Raw genomic sequence first — 21318 nt, forward strand, 5'->3', positions numbered from 1 at the left:
TAAATGCTTGATAACAAGACTCCTCTCTTACATAATAGATGAGTCCTGTCAAATCATGCCAAGTTGTGTGTGATTACTTGTTTTCTCAGGCCAACTGGTGTTTTCCAACATCAATCATGTGTGGTGAAATTTACTTGACTCCATGTGGTAAAAGATTTAAAGGCATTTTTTATTAGAAAATCTTTTTTTTTTTCGTTTCAATATATAAAAAGCTCTACAACAATAAAAAAATACAGTAACATTTTAAACAACAGAACAAAATACTTCTGGCATTATCTAAAATAAACTAGAAAAAAAGGGGGGAAAAAAATCTATAAACATATTGCTCAGTGTTACATCACAAGTACAAAAAAAGTCTGTCACAAAAAAAGGAAGAAAGACAGTTATTACAATCATCTGTTAGTAGCCGTGATGCATTCACATGCGCATGGAGAGAGAGAAAACAGGCTCTCAAGGACATTTTGCAATCAAAGGGTTTTCAGATCTGACTGTGAGAACTCAGGACATTTACGTGCCTGCGGTTGTTCGCTCACTGATCAAGTATTTGGCCTTCAGGCTCGATGAAAGAAACATCACATTTGTGCGTTTTTATCCAACTAATCTGACGTGGCATGTTGTGCTGCACCCCGCCAACCTCTGCGTGTGGTTGGGGGATAAAACCGCTTTTAACAGGTGCTCTGAGACCGGCAGGTGTCACGATGGAGTGCGTTACAGCCAGGATTGTTAAGACCCTCAGCTCCAACAATGGATTATGCCTGTTAGTTCATTATGGACACCCATCTACAGTAAATAAGGCGGTCTGTCTGTGTGTGGCTCATCACGGCAGCAGGAACTGTCCTCACTGCAACTACAAGTAGATGCTAGTATCTCTGATAAAAATTGATTGCTTGTTGCAGCTGAATTTATTATTGACTTCTTTATACTAAACAAGATCCATTTGTAGGAGAACAGACAGTTATTGAACCTGAATTGACGCCTTTTTCCTTCATGACGCCAGCTTCAGGGGCCTCTCACTCACTTCGTGTGAGCCCTGCAAGTTTCCCAAAGCATTTCTTACCTCAAATGAATGATTCTGGATCCATTCACCAAACTTTTGATTCTGTTTCAAAGTCTTGATCTTTTATCAAAAGCATCACTTCAATCTCAATTTTCCTCTTATTCAGGAAAATGTGTCTGTTTCTGAGACTGCAGCAGCAGCATCTCTCTCTTCATCTAGCCTCAACTCAGCAGAGCAGTGGGATTAAATCCACGGGTGCTATCTGGGCATCCCTCCAGTGAGCTTCCTGGCTGGCCTCACATCAGAGTTAGTGTCTCTCTGTCTGTCCCCACCTCCTCAGTCGGAGTCATCGCCGCCGTCATCGTCGTCCGAGCTCGGGCCCTCGTCCTCTGAGGAGCTCGGGTCTTTGGTGCTGGCATCTGAGATCATGCCATCTGAACTGTCAATCTCTAAGGACGTCTGTGACACGTAGAGGTGGATGGCTCTCGCAGGGTCGCTGGGACACACACACACAGGCACACACAGAGTTGGACAGGGAGACATGCAAGAAGGGGAGGTAAGTGCAACACACACGCACGCACGCACAGGGATATGCATTCATGCATGACATATTCATGAATTATTCATATACATGCATGTGCGTAAGTCACGCACAAGAGAGACAGGACAAAGACAAGCAGACAGCAACACAGACACAGCGACAGGGACAAAGGGTTAGCATCGCACAGGGTGAAGTCCTCCCAAGATGAGAGGCAGCGTAAGTTGGTTTAAATATCTGTTTATCTCTGCACCCCATTTTTTGGTGAAACGGTTTCCTCCCTCCACCAAGTTTGTGAGTGAAGGATCTGAGTTTGAAGTCTGAATAAATATGAGCAACTTGAAATGACAGTGGAGTTGTCAACTTGTCCTGAAGAAGCTCAGCTTTTGAAGTCTGGCGCGTACATTGTCACAACACACTTTTCACGGTAACCAGTTACGGCTGCTATTACAGAGAGATCTGAAAACCCAAGAGAAAGGCAAAGAAGTCCCACATGCCCAGGAAGAAGGCGCTCTGATAAAAAAAAAATAGCTCATTGTTCAAAACAGACAGTATGCCATCAGATGTGGTAGATAAAATAAAGAAAAAATCCACTTTATCAATGAAATTTAGGATCGATATTGCATTCAATTGAGCTGTGTTCATAAATCTTTTCTTTTTATAAAAATATATAATGTCTGTTTCCAACAAGTGCTCACCATCAGTTTTGGATTATTTGATATTTGTGCAGCAGTCACAAAAAAACAAAAAAAAAACACCACAGAATCTCAGAAAAAATACAGCGATACAACTTCAGTAGTGAAAAAGAACAGAAATGTACACCAGCGTCCTCTTGCAGGTTCAAATGAACTATCTGGCAACAGGCAGCGAACATGTAAGACCACTGAAATGAGAGCTGATAAAAGCTTTGTATGGGGTTTCATAATGTTTCCCATCATCCGGTAATTAAAATAAAATTTCAATGGAAGCCGCGAAACTGTTCCAAAGTTTCTATTGTTTGTCGAAATAATAAATCAAAACATGTGGCCTGAACTGCGTTAGTATGTTGGGGGTCAAAATGTATTAGTAGGGAAGTAAACAGCAGGAATACACCATTGTTCTACCTCTACATCATCAAAACATTCACTCTAAACAGGAAATGTGTTTGGAAGCCCATTTAGCTGAACAAGAAAACGATGAAGCCGATAAAATAGTCAGTTCCCCGAAGGAATGAAAAGGCAACTTGATGGTGATTTCATCGTGACAGATACGCAGCAGTCTGGCTGGAGAGCTGCTGCGTCTAGAGCTTTCTACAAAAAAAAGGCACGTTTCTCCTTTTATTTCTGCTTTATGACAGCTGCCCATCAACTGGTCCGGGTTTGGCCGCAGTTAGGAGGAGAGGACACAGGAAGTGAAGGGTCCAGTAAGAAAAGAGCCCCAGGCCCCAAGAGGGAGCACCGACCGCATGCCGCGACCCCGAGAGTCAGACGGAGGGAGAGAGAGAGAGAGGAAGTGTGGTTCTTTCTCTCTGCTGTTCCTCTCTCTCTCTGTCCCCCTCTCTTCCTCTCCCTCTGTCTGTCTCTTGGTCTTACCACGCAGTGGGGTCTTTTCTCTCTTTGCGGGGAGCCTCCTCGTTCCCTTCCAGCTGTCTCTCTCGCTCTCTCCTCCTCTTGCACCTCCTGCAGGACAGGACGATGATGAGGAGGATGACTACGCCCGCGATCCCGCCCCCGATGGCCAAGGCCAGCTTGAGAAGCTCGGAGAAAGAGGCTGGAAGGGGGGAAGAGAAACACAAGATTATAGTGACAAGTCAAAGAGATGGTTTAATGTGCGTTCATAAGTGAGCGTCTGCTATAAAAACATAAAGCTTTGCTGTGGATGTCAGAGTCAGCTGGTCTGTCAAGTTGGTCCAGACTGAAATATCTCAACTACTACTGGATTCATTGCAGTGAAATTGTATACACACACACATATATTCACTGTCCCCAGAGGATGAACCTTAATGATTTTAGTGTGTGTCCTCAAGTGTCACCTTAAAGAGGAATTGCTGTTTTTTACAATCTGGACCTTATTTCTAGCATAAAATACGATCATTAACTCACCCAGATAACTTTGGTGTCATTACAAGTCCTTCCAACGAAATTAGCCTCTAAATAACACATTATCTGCCGCGAAACTCGTTCATTTCACCAATATTTTGTTATGTTATGCTAGTGCTATTCCCCTCTGAGTCCGGGGTTAGCTGTTATCAACATCCGGGGTCTGTAGGTTGACCTCCTAACCTCTGACCTGGATGATGTCATCTCTGAGCGCCGCACGGTGCAGCTTGTTTACCTGAAAGTTGCTACCGCTAATGCTATGGTTCGTTTCTGCGTGTTTCAGAACAAAATGAGCAGCTGGATGAAGTTCAGCTTCCACAGGCTTCCTCTCTGCAACCTGGACTCACTAAAGCTCTGGCTAGTTGCGCTAAAAATGGATGCGAACGCCGAAGTAGAATCATTATTATCATGATATCATCCAGGTCAGAGGTTAATAGGTCAACCTACAGATGCCGGATGTTGATAACATGCCACCACGGGCTCGGAGGGGAATAGCACTAGCGTATCATAACAAAATATTGGTGAAATGAATGAGTTTCACGGCGGATAATGTTATTTAGAGGCTGCATTGCGTGCCCCGTGTTCTTGCATTATACGGATATACGCAGCTCTCGTCTGGATCTAATTTCATCAGAAGGACTCGTAATGACACCAAAGTTATTTGGGTGAGTAAATGATCGTATTTTATGCTAGAAATAAGGTCCAGATTGTAAAAAACGGCAATTCCCCTTTAATGTTCACATTTGTGGATCTAAATGAAAAGAATGAATTGCTCTGGTGATCTAATCTAATTTTGAAAAAGTCGACTGGCCTTGGTTTTTCCGTTTGGTTTATTACCAAGCTCTATAACTAAACCAACAATTTTCCCATTAGCCTCAACTGCACTTGTGTCTACGTCTAATTGACAAATGAAAGCATATTCTACAGTGCGCTGAACTAATATGATGAATGTGGCAGACACCGTCCCCATGTGCATGCTGACATAGGCATTTTGCTGTTTTTACACTCACACATTAGAAAATACAATAAAATTAGTAACTCTGGTTGTTGGCACCACTGACTAACTTGCACAGAAAATATCTAATTAAATCATTTAGCTCATTTTAAAAAATCTATTCCTCATGTGATAACTGATGATAAATTGATAATTGTAAGCCACAGTGTGGGCTGTAACTGTAGCACGTTCTCTTTTCATCTACCGTCTATATACTATAATAGTAATGGGGAAATTACCTTTTTATTGATATATCCAGAACATTTGCTGTTTATGGCAATGCTGTAAGTCCATATTACATAATTTTAAAATCATAATAATTTGCTTTATTTTAGCCTGGTTGAGTAATATCTCTCTGGCATCTGCTATCATCTTTTATTTGGTTTTTAAGTAACATATGAGATGTGGGTGTTTTACAATAGTCATGATGATATGTATGAATGTGTATTTCATCTCAGGGTGAATCCACTGACCTGTGGTGACCACACGGAGTTTGATCTGTCCAACCGAGCCGTGGACATCCGGTGGATTCTTGACCTGGCAGATGTAAGTGCCGTTGTAGGTGAACTTGACCTGGCGAATTATGATGGACGCGTCATGGGCCATGACGTCACCGGCCCAAAAGATACGCTTCCTGAAAATGCCGTCGATTGGAGGATAGCCTTTGTTCTGGTAGTAGAATATCTGCAGGTTGAAGAGGAAGATTTGAGATTGGGTTGGTTGGATTGTCACAGTCAGAAAATCATACCAAACTGAGACAAGAGATGATGGTGAAGTGAAGGGAGGTGTTTTATTCCCTCAAGAGAAAGAAAGACAAGACAGTAGCTTCCAACCTGTTGCATATTTCTCATTCTATTCTCAATATGCACACACACACTCTCTCATAAGCGCAGCTGTCTTGGATGCTCCACAGGGAGGCCGATGACTCACCAGCTGCTCTCTCAGTCGACTGAGGGGGTGGATACTCCCTGACACAATGAGGGAGGTTTGAGGTTTGATCACACTTTCTCCCAAACACAGACACACATACAGACACATAGATACTCACCGACTCCTCTCGTCCTGAACTGAGGGGTCTAAAGGTCCAGGAGATGCTGAGGGCATTGATGTTAATGGGAGCCGAGGTCTGGAATGAGCACTTGAGACGAGCGTCGGTCCCGTTGACTGCCTCCATCTCCCCAGATGTGTACACACGTATCCCGCTGACCTGCAGCACGCCTGCAAAACACACAGAATGCATGAGCTCACTTCAAAGCAAAAAATGCGCTGCATACTGAGCAAAATCAATACATATAAGACAGAGAAATGCTTCTTTGAAAGAAACACAAATACAGCACAAGGGGTGCTGAATGAATTCACCTTCATCAGTAATTTCCTGGTTAGTGAGTGCACACAGTGTACCCAGTGACCCTTCCTCTGCCTACGCAGAGCTGCTGCAAGACAAATCACTAACTCCAAGTTGTCGCTGTTACAGTATTAGAAACATAGAATATATTTCACACTGGGATCTTTGAGATTAGTCCAAATACTGAAAGTATAAGATTAGATCTGCAATCACTAAGTGAATTCACTTCAGAAATCCGCTTCATTACATCCTGATAGTCTGAACTGATTCAAATCTATGACACTATGAATAATAGCCACTTTAGCTCCACTGCTGCGGCTGAGACAGGGCTGAAATTGAGAGTCTGCTGTATATTATATGGATATGGACTATATCAATCTTTACAGTATGTGATACACCTATTAGAAGGAAAATGAATGGACTGGAGGAGCGGGGAAAGGTATTGGCAACAATTTAGATCTCCCACATAAATGATGGATGGAGAGCGCCAGAATGGAGCTGGAGCACGGACACGCATGCACACGGTAGCTACTATATATCCTGCACAGAAACACACACACACACACAGGCATGCACTGTGCCAGATAGAAGAGACATGCTTGAGATGGAGTTGCTGTCTGGCAGGTAGTCAACATGATGTCAGACACCAGTCGATCACTTCTCCTTCTCCCTGACACTGTAAGAGCCTTTTTTTCATTATTATTATTATCAAGGAAAATTCAGCTGGATTCGGAAGCTTAAAAGTCTGCGTCTCTGCGGAAGTCTGTGTGTGCAGGCTGTCTAGTCAAAATCACCTCGGCTATTTTTAGGGAGCGCTCCATATGCCCTAATAATATCAGGAGCCATGTCTAGCTTTATTAAAGTCAATGCCCTGGCACACAGCAGAGCAGACCGCCCGTCTGCAGAGCTACAGCGGCCACAATCAGCTCAGGGGACAGGGCTTGTCCTAACGTCATTAGCGCACTCCAACAAGAGGACCTTGCAGAACCGTCCAAACGTTTGATGAGAGCTCGAACTATCAGAGACACTTGAGTCTGACTGAAGCGCTTGTCTGTGACTCAATCATACAAGTGCATGTGTCGCCCAGGCTTTTTTTTTTTTTTTCATATTTAGTTTATTCACACACACACACACAACGTATTGACATATAGAAGTTGTCATTGTTTAAGCTGAAGGAAAATTATATAAATGCTTATAGCTTATTGAGGGAGCCTGGATACATACAAAACAAAACAATACAGTAGGCTACATCCAAAAGAAACAATTCACTACATAGAACATTAACAGACATAAGACAACTTGGACCCCTTACGTACCAACAGGAGCTTTCTCAAAACGTGTATGTGTCAACATGTTGCAGCTCTATATATAAGAATTAAGCAGTTTAATTTTTTTGCTTTTTCTTGAAGGTGGAGATGGACTTCTCCACTTTTAAACTCACATCTAGCTCGTTCCAGATCTGCGGTCCTCTGCATGCAAGAAACAAGCTGCTACTTTTAAGTCTTCTTTTTTACCCAGTAATTATGTGTTTTTTTTCTGGTATCATACATGTGCCGAGGACTGCAAACCGGAACAAGCTTACACAATCTAGGGTTGGTTTTATGGATGATTTGATGCGTCACACAGGCATTATGAAATTAATTTAATTCAGTCTTGTGGGGGCATTGTACTCGGACCATGACACAGCTCGAATAATCTTTTTTTGAAGTCTTCCTAATCTTTTCAGATAACTGGGGTAGGTGTTGAACCAAATGACGTTGTGGCTCAAACAGAGTTTTGTATAGAGTGAATAGTCAGGGAGCATGGGTGAGAGTTACGTGCAACAGTTTCAGAGTGCTTATCAAGCGTGTCCATCGGCAAGCTCCGTTCTGCAGTTTAAAATGTGGGTTAAGTAAACTAAGATGGGTTTGCCTAATGGTGAGTGGTATTACAAGGCTCTAGGCGTAGAAATAACAAAGTCGAGGAAATTGAGCCATATCATTTCCCCTGCATTATAATCACAGCCAGCATTAAGGCAGGAGGTAACTAGGAAAATGTCAGCGGGGTCTTGGCTCCTCCGGCAGCATGTTCTGTTCCTTATCAGGCTGGAAAGAGTTTCCTGTGGGCTGGGATGAGAGAGCGGGACAACCAGACGGCCCCCGCACAGCATTAAACAGGCAGGCTTCTCTCTCATCGCCGGGCCCTAACAGCGCTCTAACAGCCTAATGTGTTTTAAATGAGCTCGATGAAACCTAGGAGGAATGTGAACAAGTGAGCAATAGAGGCAGAGTACATACTGTAACCAAATGTCCATCTTGCCAATTGTCGGGTCTTGTTTCATGTATTTTTCTTGAGTGAAAAAAGGTGTTTATTTTGAGATAACTCCGCATCGATATATATTGAAAATAAGGCAGGTATGAATAAATTGCAACTTAAGTGAAGAAAGATGATGAAACTGTTTGGTTTTACGACGCAACAAATCTTAGCAAACGGATATTTATTCTGGCATGAAGTAAAATGAGATTTTAACTTTATTTCAATACAACAGTTTGCTGTGATGGATGAAATTTGTGAAAGGGAACAAGCCTCCTCTTCACACCATCCTCTCTCTCTCTCTCCTCCTCCTCTCCAGCTACCTGGCAGTGTACAGAAACACTGTAGTTAGTGGATTAAACTGCATGTGTTTAGGATATTCATTAAGCAGATTGCATCACCGCTGGCTGTATCAGGGCAGCCAGTAATTACTCCCTTCGCTGGCTCAAAGGTGAAAGTGTGTGTGTCTGTCCGTGCACGTATGTGTGTGTATGTGTGTGCGTGTGTCAAATCTCGGCAGAAGAGGCAGAAACATTAAGTAAAGGTCTCGTCTTCCATATTCTACGTGAAGGCTGACAAAGAGAGAAAGAGAGAAAGAGAAAATGGAGGAGTGGGAGCAGAAACATTACTGTTGAATTTCATGTCTCACAAAAATGACTGCTGGTCCCATTAAGGTGGTAAGTGCATCGTTTTAAAACTATTTGGCTTTATGTGTGTTTCTAGCCAGGGGTTATACACTGACGTCAGTTTGTCATGTGGCCTGTTCATCAGTTTGGTCCAGACTGAAGTGTCTCATGGATGGACGGCTTAAAAACGGTTTGTATTGTATTGTTTCATTGAGCCCAAACTAAAAAAATATTTCCCGTCTGTTACAATGAGGGTGACATAAAGCCAACATTTAGGTCAAACATTGAAGTTGCCTTGAGGAAGATTTTGTATTATCTTTGGGGGCCCTTAACTTTCCATCATCATCATCATCATCACATGAACATGTTAATCTACCTCAAGCTTTGGTTTACGACTATTGACAGACCTGTGCAAGCTTCATCTTATTTTATGCTACTTAGTAAACATTAGCATTAAGACATGGTAAATAGAAAGATCAACACTGCTGTTTTGAGCATGTTATCATGAGATAGATCAAGTCGCTTTTCCGCTGTTTTGCTAACCCTCCTCCCGGCCATGTGCATTTGTTTTCAACAAAGCCGATGAGAAAGCAATCCATGGAGCGGAGAATAACGTTATTCATCATATACTCATTGCCATTTTTATATTTGTGTAGTCTTATCTGTCATAAACAAAAGATTACGGGTTACGGCGTGTTAGGCCAAGAGACGCTACGTGGAAGGCAGAGAGCCTCCATTCTCCCTCATAACAAGCTACAAGTCATTTATTTAACCATCACAATTACTCCAAAGCTGTTTAATTAAGGTAAAAATGTAACAAAAATCTTGCATAGTTCCTCTTTAAAGTATTGCTGTAGTACAGCCTCATAGATTCATTTCACAATAAATCCACCATACTCAGAGTATTACCCGTCTATTTCTGCATTCTCATTTCAGAGAGTATGGTATAAAAACGATTAACTCAGCAATACAGTGCAATGCCTATCCTCATCTACCAAATTCTTAAAAAAAAAAAAAAAAAAGCTCACACTGAAATGATTCATCATGCTTCATAAATCAGGGGAGAAAGGCCAGTCCTCGAGGCCAAAACACCTAATTTTGAATTAGCCATTCTATTTACAGTACATTAATTTAAATTAGCGTTGCTAATCTCCTTTCAACAACAAAAAAAGGAAAAGAGGGGGGTGAAAAAACGCTTTCAACTATGCCGTCTTCTGACACAAGCTGCACTGATTAAGAATTAAGGTTAATTGAGCCTTTTTGAAGACAGAACGGATATTAGTGGAATGACAGAACTGTTAGAGCTATGTACAGTGCCTCAATTACTACAATAATTTGTCCCTGCAGCTAAAAGTACATGATCACCATTTAATCAGTCATTAGCAGGCACTAATTGGTGGGGAGGACGTGTTCCATTACATGAACGAAGACATTAAGCATGGCGAATTTTGCTCATTTAGGGAAAGAGAGAAGAGGGATAAACACACAGAAATGAGAGCAAAAGCTTAAGTGATGAACAACAAGAGCAGGATGATGAGTAGATGAGAGAGTATGAAGTGTTCGGACAGTAACGACGTGATGGAAAAAGCATTATTCTACATAAGTGCAGTCTGTAATGAGGAGATAAGATAGTAACTGCCTTGTTTGCTTGCTTGTTTGTGCGTCCATTCTTCTGTCCCAACTTGTTCTCGCTGTCCGGCCTAAGTCGTTCACTTGTTTATGTCTGGACATCCTGCCAATGCCGACCACACCCAATGTCCAGAGACAGACAGAGAGAGAGAGAGCGCTTTCACGGGTTATTAAGATGGAGTTATGTACCCCACGGAGGAGGGCAGGGCCAGAGTACAGATAAATGTAGAAAATGTAATCCTAATTATGGTTCAAATATTGCAGACACTGTTGGACATGCTGTACTTTTATAGCAAAAGACTTTCAGAACAATGTAAGACAAGGCTGGGCTATTAGAAATTTTAATTCCAAGACAGTTTATATCTTACATCTGTCATTTACAAGTAATCAGCAGTAATAGGAGAAGGAGATCGTAACTGAAATGATGTAATATTGGCACGAAGGTAGAAGCGGCTGCTGGGTCGATCAAATATCAATAAAAGCCATTGTTTGTGTTTATTCCGATGTTGTCTTGACTTTCATTTTTTTCCCTCCTTATTAAAGTCATTAAATGCGGTGAAACGTAAATGAGATCTATTACACTCCACACTGGCAATTAAAGAGACTAAATTAGTCTTTTCGTCAAGTGTGCTGACACTTTGTTTCCTGATTAGGTGAACTTGGAAGAAATATAGTGTCAATTAAAGAGTTTCTAGGGTTTTCTCAGGTCAGCATCTGATGTAACAAACTCCTGGAGACTATGTGCATGTGTGTGTGTATGTGTGTGTGGGGAAACATTCTTGTTAATGTAAACTCCAGATGCTTGTATTCATGTACAAATATAGCATCAGGAATAGGCTAGCTGGAAAAGGTCATAAAAATATATTTTCCATTGTTATGCGTGTGTGTGTGTGTGTGTGTGTGTGTGTGTGTGTGTGTGTGTGTGTGTGTGTGTGTGTGTGTGTGTGTGTGTGTGTGTGTGTGTGTGTGTGTGTGTGTGTGTGTGTGTGTGTGTGTGTGTGTGTGAATGTGAATGTGAATGTGAATGTGAATGTGTGTGTGAAGGTTGGGCTCTGAATCTCTCAGCGTGATCACTGTTGGCCTGAGTCCATACACACACATGGACACACACACACTTACACATACACGGACACACTCCATTAGATGTAACCGTGTTGGCTTCGCTCCATAATATCTGTCAATATATCCAATATATCACAATAAGATAAACTTGCTGAACCTTTAATGTACTTTATTCTACCTGTCAACACTACTTGGTACAAACTGCACTGGCCCACTGGCCCGTCTGAAGCCAAAGAGGGCGAATACGTTCATCTACTGTAAAATAATCAAGCCAGGCCCACTCCAGTGTGATTAGGTTTGCTTGCCTTGGCACTTGTCCCGAGACTGTATAAAAGCTTTCCAAGGGGGGGGCAGGAAAAACATGAAGTAGTGTTTGACCTGCCCATATAATATTTCAGCCAATGTCAAAGAGTGTGGGCAGGTTTAAAGTGCATAAACCCAGCCATGTTTCAGAGTGTCTTTAGTCTGACGTTGCCAGATTATTATTGGAGGCATGTACTGTGTTGGTCAGAAGTCATTTTACTCTGCCTGAACTAAACTAATAATTTTGATTATCTACATAGCCTCATCTAACTAAAGCTAACACTTCAACAACAACAGTTCATAGATATCATAGGTTTCATACTTTTTTTGAAAAAACAGATAATTTTAGCTGACAACTGTTGATTTTAGTGAAACGACAACTGTCCAGGCCTGGACAAACTTCATCAAGTATCTTGTGAGCTATTTGGGTCATGTTGTTAGCTTCTCAAATGGGCTGTTTCCAGATGTTCCAGGTAGCTACAAGAAGAACTGAGGCTAAACTGGCTTAACAGGCTGCACATTGCCGCATTGTTCTTGGTAGCAGTGAAGAGCAATAGTGCATTTTCACACAACCTAAGGCCCAACAAATGCTAATGCTACCATGCCAATGAGTCTGACTGACATAGCCTACTAACATTAGAACAATAAATACAACATTTAATCTATTCCTTATAAGTTTGTTTTTACTTTTCCTGAAAATACTTTTTTTTTTTAGGTTAGCATAGGAGATATCCAAGGTTTGACAGAATTTAACTGTTGTGCCTTTACGGTTGCTAAGTTAAACCTGGACTGAAGTGGGTGCATGACGTCTGACCGACTACCCATTTCTCCGACCATACATTTCTTTATTTTTGCATCGATTAGTCCGACCTCTCATTTCTCCGACTTGAGTAGCCCTAACCCTTAACCTTACCCTAAACCTAACCTTAAAGGGACAACGAGGAGTTTCTATTCGGTTATAAAAAAGTCTCACGTTAATGTGGATGAATCTCCGTTACCCACACTTGTTAATGGGTCCACTTTCGATAAATATATCGTTTTGTCTCTATCGTTATTTTGTTATTATTAGTGGTGGCGGAAATGCTGGTTGAGCCGACCAGCGTTTCCTTCGTGGCGAGTCATGAGAATAACGCAGCTGAATCGCCGTTTATGGTCGGAACTACGACGGTATGTGAACCTCTTTGAACCTCTGACTTTAATTCTTGATGAATGAAAACATGAGTCTGTCTTGCACCGGTCAAAGAATTTTACGGTGCGCGCGGAGGCTCATAAATGTAGTGTGAAAACGCTTCGCTTTTCCAAAACTCCTCGTTGTCCCTTTAACACTGTAGAATGGGTAGTCTGAGAAATGAGCCGTCTGACTTTTGGGCAGTCAGACTGATGTACGCTCCCCGACTGAAGTGGTTAAAATATCTGACTCTTTATTTAATAACAAAACAATGCAAGTGTAGTCTAGAATTGAATTGACATGAGTAATTAAGTATGTTGGCAGATTGTCCCTGTCTAGATTAGAAGATTTAGAGAATATAAAAGTTTAGGGCACACTTGATAACGATAGCAACACATGCAACAGGCTGATAAATGTAAATCCTGTTCTCTATATAACTTAATCCAACACTGTCAATTCATAGGCACTCTAGTGTAGCCTAACAGAAGGTCGGACAGATGTTTTGCAAAATACACTCTTCCTCACACACTTGGCTAAAATATCTCAACTTCGTGAGAGATATTCAGTCAACTACAGACAAACAACCAAACAGCACAGTCTCTTTATAGTTATTTATTCCCCAACCGTTACCAAGGGTAGCACTTCCAAAACTTTAGCATTTTCAGGTCGTTCTGGGCGTGTTTCGCACTGCAGAGAGGCATGCTTGGTATATTGAACTCTTGTCATAACTGCTCAGCAAATATTCTCTGGTATTCTAAATATTTTCTTTGAATATCTTAAAAACAGTCCACAGAGTGAACAAACTGTGCCATGCCTCCCTACACAATGTAGATCTTTGTCAAAGTTTTTGTGCCACCTTGTAGCTCGGAGGCTCCACGATGCAGTTATTCATAAATATGCTGATTTATAGTATAAACAGCCGAGGGAAAGCAGAGCAGATTTTAGTAAAAAAAAAAAAGGGTATGATAATATTCACGATCAGATAACAGGCCTGCATCCTGATTCTCCCGAGGATCTCATGGGGATACCGCAAAGTTACCAATCACTGTTTGGGAAGTGTTTGCTTTACTGTACTATAAACTTGGAGGCCTGGACTTTCCATTTGCAAAGTATTAAGTCGTCTTGGACTTTTAAGCGAGGAGGGAGGAAACACACTGCAGGAGCTGACCTGACTCTCTGAATCAGGAAATTGGTTTCATTACATTATTTCCTCGACGGTGTGTGTTTGTGCCTTTCCTCTCTTCATTACGGGCTAACAAACAAAGGGACCACCAGAGGAAACCTGATTTTGTGTTGCGCCGGCTTTGGAGGAAACACTTAGGAGAGGACCAACCACACACACAAAGAGCTCAGTGGACTACAAAGAGCCTCTTCTCCTCTTTGTGAGAGGTTTCACAGTCACAGGTTAGTTTTCCTAGGTCTTTTTTTTTTATTAACAATGGCTGTCTTTCATAAAGGCCTGGACAGAGGGCTGGGAATAGCAGGTTCAGGTATCAGTATGTTCGCAGAGGAGGAGGTGGAGGACACAGAGAGTTGAGGGAGAGGGTGAGTGTTGAGTGGTGTGATGGGAGGGAACCCCTGAGATGCATAGCCTACAAACTGTGTGTATCATACTGAGTTGTATATTATTTCTGCAAAGGCCTCCATTCATTCCACATAGTTATGAACATGCGGTTGTGCCAAAACAAGCAAATAAACTATAGAGTCAAAAGGTATGTGCTTAGGCCCCTTTCTTCCAGAGTAAGGGAAATCACATTGTTACAGCACAGTGATATTTTAGGCAATATTGTGTTTTTGCAGCTTTGTTCGATCCCGAGGAACCCTGTGTACAAAACTATGTTCATGAAAACATTGTTTTTTCCTCCTCCTGAGTCGAGGGTGGAAAAAAAAAAGAAACACAACTTCAATCCCATCCACCACCTTGAAGATGGATACGAACGGGGACAGCAGGTCAAGTTTTTATCACCCAACATATAATCTGTCTACACTGTTGATAGACTTCAAATGGGAGCAAATACTAGCAAACAGGCTCTAAAATCTTGTAGCAAGTTGAGGGATGGCTGTAAAAGCATCAGAGTTATGCACATATGACATGTGCAGTTATCACACAGAGGTGTAAGACTTAGCCATCCACATACTTTTGGCCACTTAAAAGGAAACAAACCATCCTTCATCCAGCCTTTTTCTGTAAAAGCTCACTGTTTTTAATTACTATCATTATTATCATTAGTATTATTGTTATTAATGGTATTATTAGTGGTGCGCACCTCTTTCTGCCTGTGCATAGTAACCACACATCACGTGTCAATCAGACAGAGTGGGCAGGACTTATAAAGGAGGCACTGCTCGTCTCTTTCATCTGGGTTGACTGAGCTTACTCAGTTGTGTTACTCCAAACAAAGCTGAAGTATGAAATGTATCACAGCCAGAGAGAGACAAAACAGACGCCGGGCAAAATGGATCAGTAAATCTAAAAGCCTATGATTTATTCTTGCAGGAGCAAAAAAAAAAAAAAACATAGAGCGGATATAAACAGTCTGCACACCTCTTGTTATAATGGCTGGTTTTTGTTCTGCTTTGTACCCTATAGAAGTATAAACCAAACTACAAAGGATTACAGGAGTGTGCCTGCAAACACTTTAAAGGTCAGGCCGAACGGAGGCCGAGCATCGATCTCTTTTTCAAACTCTTTCTTCCTCTCCGTCCCTCCGTACCCCCCCCCCCCAAACCCCCTCCCCTCCACCTGCTTCCTCCAGGCCAATTGTAATTCATCAGGCAGCGGCTTCCAGAGGAAACAAGTAGTGGGTGAGTGAGGATAAGAGTTTAATCCATCAAACCTCTTCCACTCCCACCTCACAGCTGACTCAACAACTTCTCCCCAGGATTACAAACTCCTTGGGGGGGGGGGGGTCCAATGAGCATACGCTTCGATCCAACTCACTCTAAACCAGCAGGGTTCCTATTGGATGGACAATACAACCCTCAAAAGACACTCTCAGTCTCACACATTTAATATAAAACTAGACAGGCTGTGTGTTTGGTGTCCTGCAGTGGTATGAGTCAGAGTAAACCCAGGCCCACCGAGACTCCCACCTCTGCTCCTCAGCGCATGAATAAGTCAGCAAATGACAATATAGTAGCCTACACACACACACAGATCAGAACCAGCACTGTGGAGGAGGCGCAGACCTCTGGCTCTTTGCTGAAAAGGGGGCACGGCACATCGGCAGTTTTACTAATGAAGATCAGTTTAGTTCTCACGAAACGTAGCCTATACGGATCGGCCTGTGGAAAGAGCTGTAGCTATGTTTTGACGGGCGTTTTTATTTTTATGGCAAGACCAGAATAAGCAAAAGGGTTGGAAACATTTTAAGAAGCATTCCTCCCCCTGAATAGGAATAGCTACTGGATAAAAACAAGAATAGAAACTCGTTGGTCATTGGACAAGCATTCAAGAGCTAGCTTGTAAAGAAATCTTGCATTTATGTTAATTAATGGGCGTCGATAGATATTAGCGAGTTGCATTTAAATGTACTGGTGTGACCAAACCCTTTCACCTGCCCTACCCTCCCCTCCTCAGCTTACACTCTTACTCACTTAAATGGCTGAGTATGGTGTCAGATAATTATAGAGTCTAACAAGCTGCCTCTGCTACTTTTACAATGTGCTATAGAGATCGTTTCAGCTGTTACCTTTTTTTGAACAACAATGGCTGGATATACAGCAGGTGAGCTCGAACAAAAAGACTCACAGAGTGACTCTTCCTGTTTTTTTTGTTTTGAAACCTTCATGACTTCTCTGTGTTCAGTAAATGGTGACTGATGACGAAATTCTTCTTGGCTCTCTGCAGATCTCATGACTCAGAAAAAACCTGCTGGGATTCTTTGGAAACCACTGATGTATTCCATATGCCATAAAAAAAACAAAAAAAAAACCCAACTGAGATTTCTTTTTGCTTTCAGTCGAAGATCAAACTGTTTACAGCAACTCTAAATAGTTTTGAGAACGGGTGACCGGCCAACAGAGACCAATGTAACAATGTAATCACTCAATCCTCAGATGAACCAGCATATGCAAACGCTTCCTTCTCAGTGAGAAATGTATTAGAAATCCCTGTTTACACTTGGAGCAGAGCGGAGGGCTTATCATTTAAACATTACACACGCAGGGAGAGCCTCGCCTTCGCTCTCCCAACACTTCACAGATGCGCCCTTAAGCCCTCTTGTGTTGGGGATTCATTTGAACTTGCATATATGAACGCCGTGTCATTGTCAACTCTGACACACCCCGAGGCAATCCCATGAACACGACACAAAGGCCAGACGTCCTCCGAAGGTGTGTCGACTCAACACACAACTAGAGAACAGTGTGTCAAAAAAACCACAGCCACGCTTTGCCATTGTTGCAAAATTACAGATGTGGTGGCAGAGAGACGGCTGATCCATCCAAACAGAAACAAGAAGCTGCTCATTTGCTGTAAACCTGGACAGAATTAAAACACAAATCTAAACAACCAGAGTAAACCCCCGCCCCCCCCTCTGTATACGACCATTTGTCCTTAGAGCGAGCATGTGTATGTGTGCTGAACCTGTATGTCAGGACAGGTTGGCACACGTCAGCCTGTGAACATTTCATCCTCTCCTGCTTCAAGGAAATGTTAGAGGAAGACAAAAAAGGAAAAAAAAAACCGGAGCACAGAAACAAACAGGACGGATTTAACGTCAACAGCAGAGGATGAAGAAATGTTCAGACTTTTAATCTCCCGTCTGGGAGCGTAATCTGCGAGAAATTGTTAAAACTAAACTAGCATTCTTCTCCTGTGTTTCGCTTCCTTTTTCAGACAGTCACTTTGTTGCTGACTTGTTGTTTTGCCAGTTTTGAGTCGAGGCGGTCAGACATGATTTGATAATGATTAACAAAATACCAATACAGAACAATAAAGACCCCCAGATTATGTCTATTTACTGTAGTATGCCATTTAATGGAGTTACTGTAAGAATACTATACAGCTCAAATCTCAAAAGTCTCTTTTTAAATACTTAAACGGCTTAAAACAAAAGAAAACTTTAAGTTTCTGGAGATCACAAACTCCGGCAACGACTTATTCCTGATTCTTGGTGTACTGACTTTTTAAGTTGTGCGTGTTGATCAACACTTGATTAGCCTCCAGGAACCGGTTCACTGTGAGTCAACTGGTTTTAGTTAATTTGAAGAACTGAAACTTTGCCCAATAACTGTGAACTATAAATCAATTCCTGTCACACTGGGTTTTTTTCTTGTTTTTTTTTTGTTATCACTACAGTAAAACACAGTGCATCTGCTTTAAAAAATATATTGTTTTAACTGAATAAACTAAACTGAATCTCATACACAGAAAAACTCAGGGCAATTGTTGGGAACAAACACAAAGCACAAAGGGTGGGAGCGGTCTCTTAGGGACCAAACAACCTAATAAAGATTTAAAAAGTAAAACAATATTATGACTGGGAATCTGAAGAAGAAATGGGGCGTTCTTGTGTTAAAGCGATGCAGGAAACATCTTGCAGGACATGTTTATGGAGCGACTGGATGTTCTGTTTTGATTCTGCCGACTGCGCCGGGCCTCCACATGAAACACAAGAACTTGTCACTGATCCAGCATCTGTCACACAACGCACAAGCGGGACTATAAAGGACCAAATCTGGTCATGTCTGTTCTAAAAAGCAACTCCCCTCTGGTGTTGTGAAAGAAGAAAACACGACTCCCAGAAGAATCCTGACACAAATTATGATGATTTGTTTTATTTTTCTTTCTCAAACGCACACTAAAAACTCTTTACAGAATTGAATCTGGAGCATTTATCTTTTTCAGAGGAGTAAAGGATTTTTAACACTGCAACACTTGCTGTGATTATGTTTACAGCGGCGAGAGGAGAAGGGGGATTATTATTCTTTTTGGTGTATATCATAGATCCTTAAAAAATAGGCTCCCTTCTGATGAACGCTGTCTTTGATCAGCGCAATGCAATGTCAGAGAAGCAGAGGAGGGATGATGGGTAAATGTGTTAACTGCATGCTATTTTAATACCACAGAAATCAAACCGAGTTGTTTTTGCACATATTACATGTTTCGTGATGAGTCTGCCGACTTGTTTGATCATGCACTGACATTTTGCCAACACAATAAAGCTAAAGGCAACGATGATCAGCGAATAACAGGGAGAGACTGGAGTGCTGATGGGGTGCAACACTTGGTTGGGACTGATAACACCGTGTTATCACTCCCAACCAGGAGTGTTTTGACTGCAGACAGAGACATTCGGGGTAACTTTATGTTGTTGGAGCAACTCCCATCATGCTCTTCTTCATGCTGCCACCCCATCATCCATCCCTCTGTATCCACACAAGCGCTCTGTTTGATCATCCTCCTTCCTGCTCCATCTGTATCAGCCTGAGACTGCTCTGTTATGACTGATCTGCAAGCACATGCTCCTTGTAAACATAAGCAGCTTGCTTACTATAGTGAATCCCAGCGTGGTGCTTTGGCAGTAGGATGGACACGTTCAATCAATATAATCCACTTAAGTGGGATGGACACAGATTACTTCAAGGTTAAACAACCTGGTGTCTGCTGAATGAATAGCCATTGATAGGCTACACGCCAAATCATGATATTAAAAACCTGCCCCATTAGCCTGCATGACTCTGGATGAGGGGCAGCTAGAAGAAACGGATGTGATCTATTGGTGTTTATTTACACGGTTTGTGTATATCTAACAAGTTGTTATGACCCGACGGACACATCCTGGACGCCCTTTCTACGGGAAGCAGGTGGACTTATCAGAGTCCAGCGGGCCACTTCACAGTCCCTGTGAACGTAAGCACGGATGCGCATTAATGGGCAGGAAAGGAGCGAGTTTGCATTAAAAAAAAAAGAAAAAAAGCATTACAAACACAATGCAACCAGGATTTGCAACCGGCAAATACTGTAAAAGTCATTATGTTTGCGAGAAGTGGGCCCCCGCTGAGGGTTTCTCGAGCGGCCCACCCGGTGCCACTGTGCCAAGTTCTCCACTTCCCAGTGACGCACGACGGGCGCTCAGAGATGGAGGTTAGAGGTCCCAGCGGAGCTTTCACTAATGGACACACAATCATGGTTTTCTATTTGGCTTTGAAGTTGGATTGTGGTATCTGAAAGGTCATCCTGTTATGTCTTAAGATCGCTCTTGGGACGCGGGGGAGAAATTTGGATATTGTAAATTACTGGAAACTGTAAAAACATGATCCAAATATACACGACCCAGCGGATACAAGTAGATTCACAGCCACTGTTTTGACTATAATGGGACACTAATGCTATTTATGAACTCACTTTTATTTATAGGTATATAAATCTGAGATTTATTTTGAGATTCATTGCAATGGATATAAGAAATCAAAACAATAAGTCATCGGATGAGTTTTAAAATCTCCTAACAGAAACTTCCAGGTCACTGATCACTAATTCCAAAACAAAACAACAACTGATCAGCGACTCACAATAAATTAAAAAAAAATCAATACACTCAGATTCTCCACTCACACCAAGCTATAGGGGTCTCTCACCTGAGGCTGCAAGTCCAGTCAGGACGGTGAAGAAATAGAGCCCTTTTACGCACATTGGATGGACCGGCGCGGGTTGTCCGATGAAACCAAACCAACAGACCGGGAGTCGACGAACCAACCAAACAACCACCGAACCACCACCAACTCCTCCTGACTCGAGACTCCTCCGCCGGCTCACAGAGGCTGGAAACCCGACCGCAGACTCCTTGGATCCACTTTCGAGAGGGCTGAAGACATGAAGTTACACGGTGAGTGCGTGCTCTCTCTCTCTCTCTCCAAAAAGACGCGTCCCAACTCGCTGCGCTGCCCTCATACACTTCTTTTTCAGCCAGCACCCTCCCACCCCACATCATCACATTTTCGGGCGGAGTAACAAAGTCGTCCACTCTTCCTCGCCGCCTTCTTACCTCTTAACTCTCTCACATTTTGAACTCGGGAGCCGGCAAATTCCTGACGGTCACCCAACCTGTTCTGCTGCTGGTGCTGGTGCGTAATAAGACAAGCTGTAGGCAGCCTTCATGCCACCGAAGATGTTACGCAAAAGGTCCATCTGTAGCTCATAATTATAGGATGTAGATTCCAGACATACTTTGATAATGATCTAATGGCAAGTGGTCTCATGTAGTAGGCTAGCCTATATAAAAACATCTGCACAACCTGTGACATGAATTCATATTCAGCTTTGATATAATGAATCTTTTT

The 21318-nt window shown here is 42.2% G+C and overlaps 1 protein-coding gene across 1 annotated transcript; it reads right to left on the bottom strand.

The window, feature by feature from the left end:
• Nucleotides 1–273: 273 nt before the first annotated feature.
• LOC310996157 (myelin protein zero-like protein 2) lies at nt 274–21065 on the bottom strand. Its single transcript, XM_083985511.1, has 6 exons — nt 21024–21065; nt 20617–20843; nt 5656–5825; nt 5081–5291; nt 3107–3284; nt 274–1493 (listed from the first exon to the last, which is right to left on the bottom strand). The coding sequence occupies exons 2-6, from the start codon at nt 20669–20671 to the stop codon at nt 1334–1336; spliced, it is 774 nt and encodes a 257-aa protein (XP_083841637.1). The 5' UTR covers nt 20672–20843; nt 21024–21065; the 3' UTR covers nt 274–1333.
• Between the last annotated feature and the right edge of the window lie 253 nt (nt 21066–21318).

The sequence above is a fragment of the Trachurus trachurus genome (assembly GCF_905171665.1).
Source record: "Trachurus trachurus genome assembly, chromosome: 13".
In the NCBI taxonomy this organism is placed as follows: Eukaryota; Metazoa; Chordata; class Actinopteri; order Carangiformes; family Carangidae; genus Trachurus; species Trachurus trachurus.

What these genes read in the sequence shown, in the direction of transcription:
- LOC310996157 (XM_083985511.1), bottom strand. Translation starts at nt 20,671, where the DNA reads ATGTGCGTAAAAGGGCTCTATTTCTTCACCGTCCTGACTGGACTTGCA. An exon ending in GACTGGACTTGCAGCCTCAG is followed by an intron (nt 5,826 to 20,616) that starts GTGAGAGACCCC and finishes TGTGTTTTGCAG; the next exon opens with GCGTGCTGCAGGTCAGCGGG. An exon ending in AGAAAAGACCCCACTGCGTG is followed by an intron (nt 1,494 to 3,106) that starts GTAAGACCAAGA and finishes TGTGTGTCCCAG; the next exon opens with CGACCCTGCGAGAGCCATCC.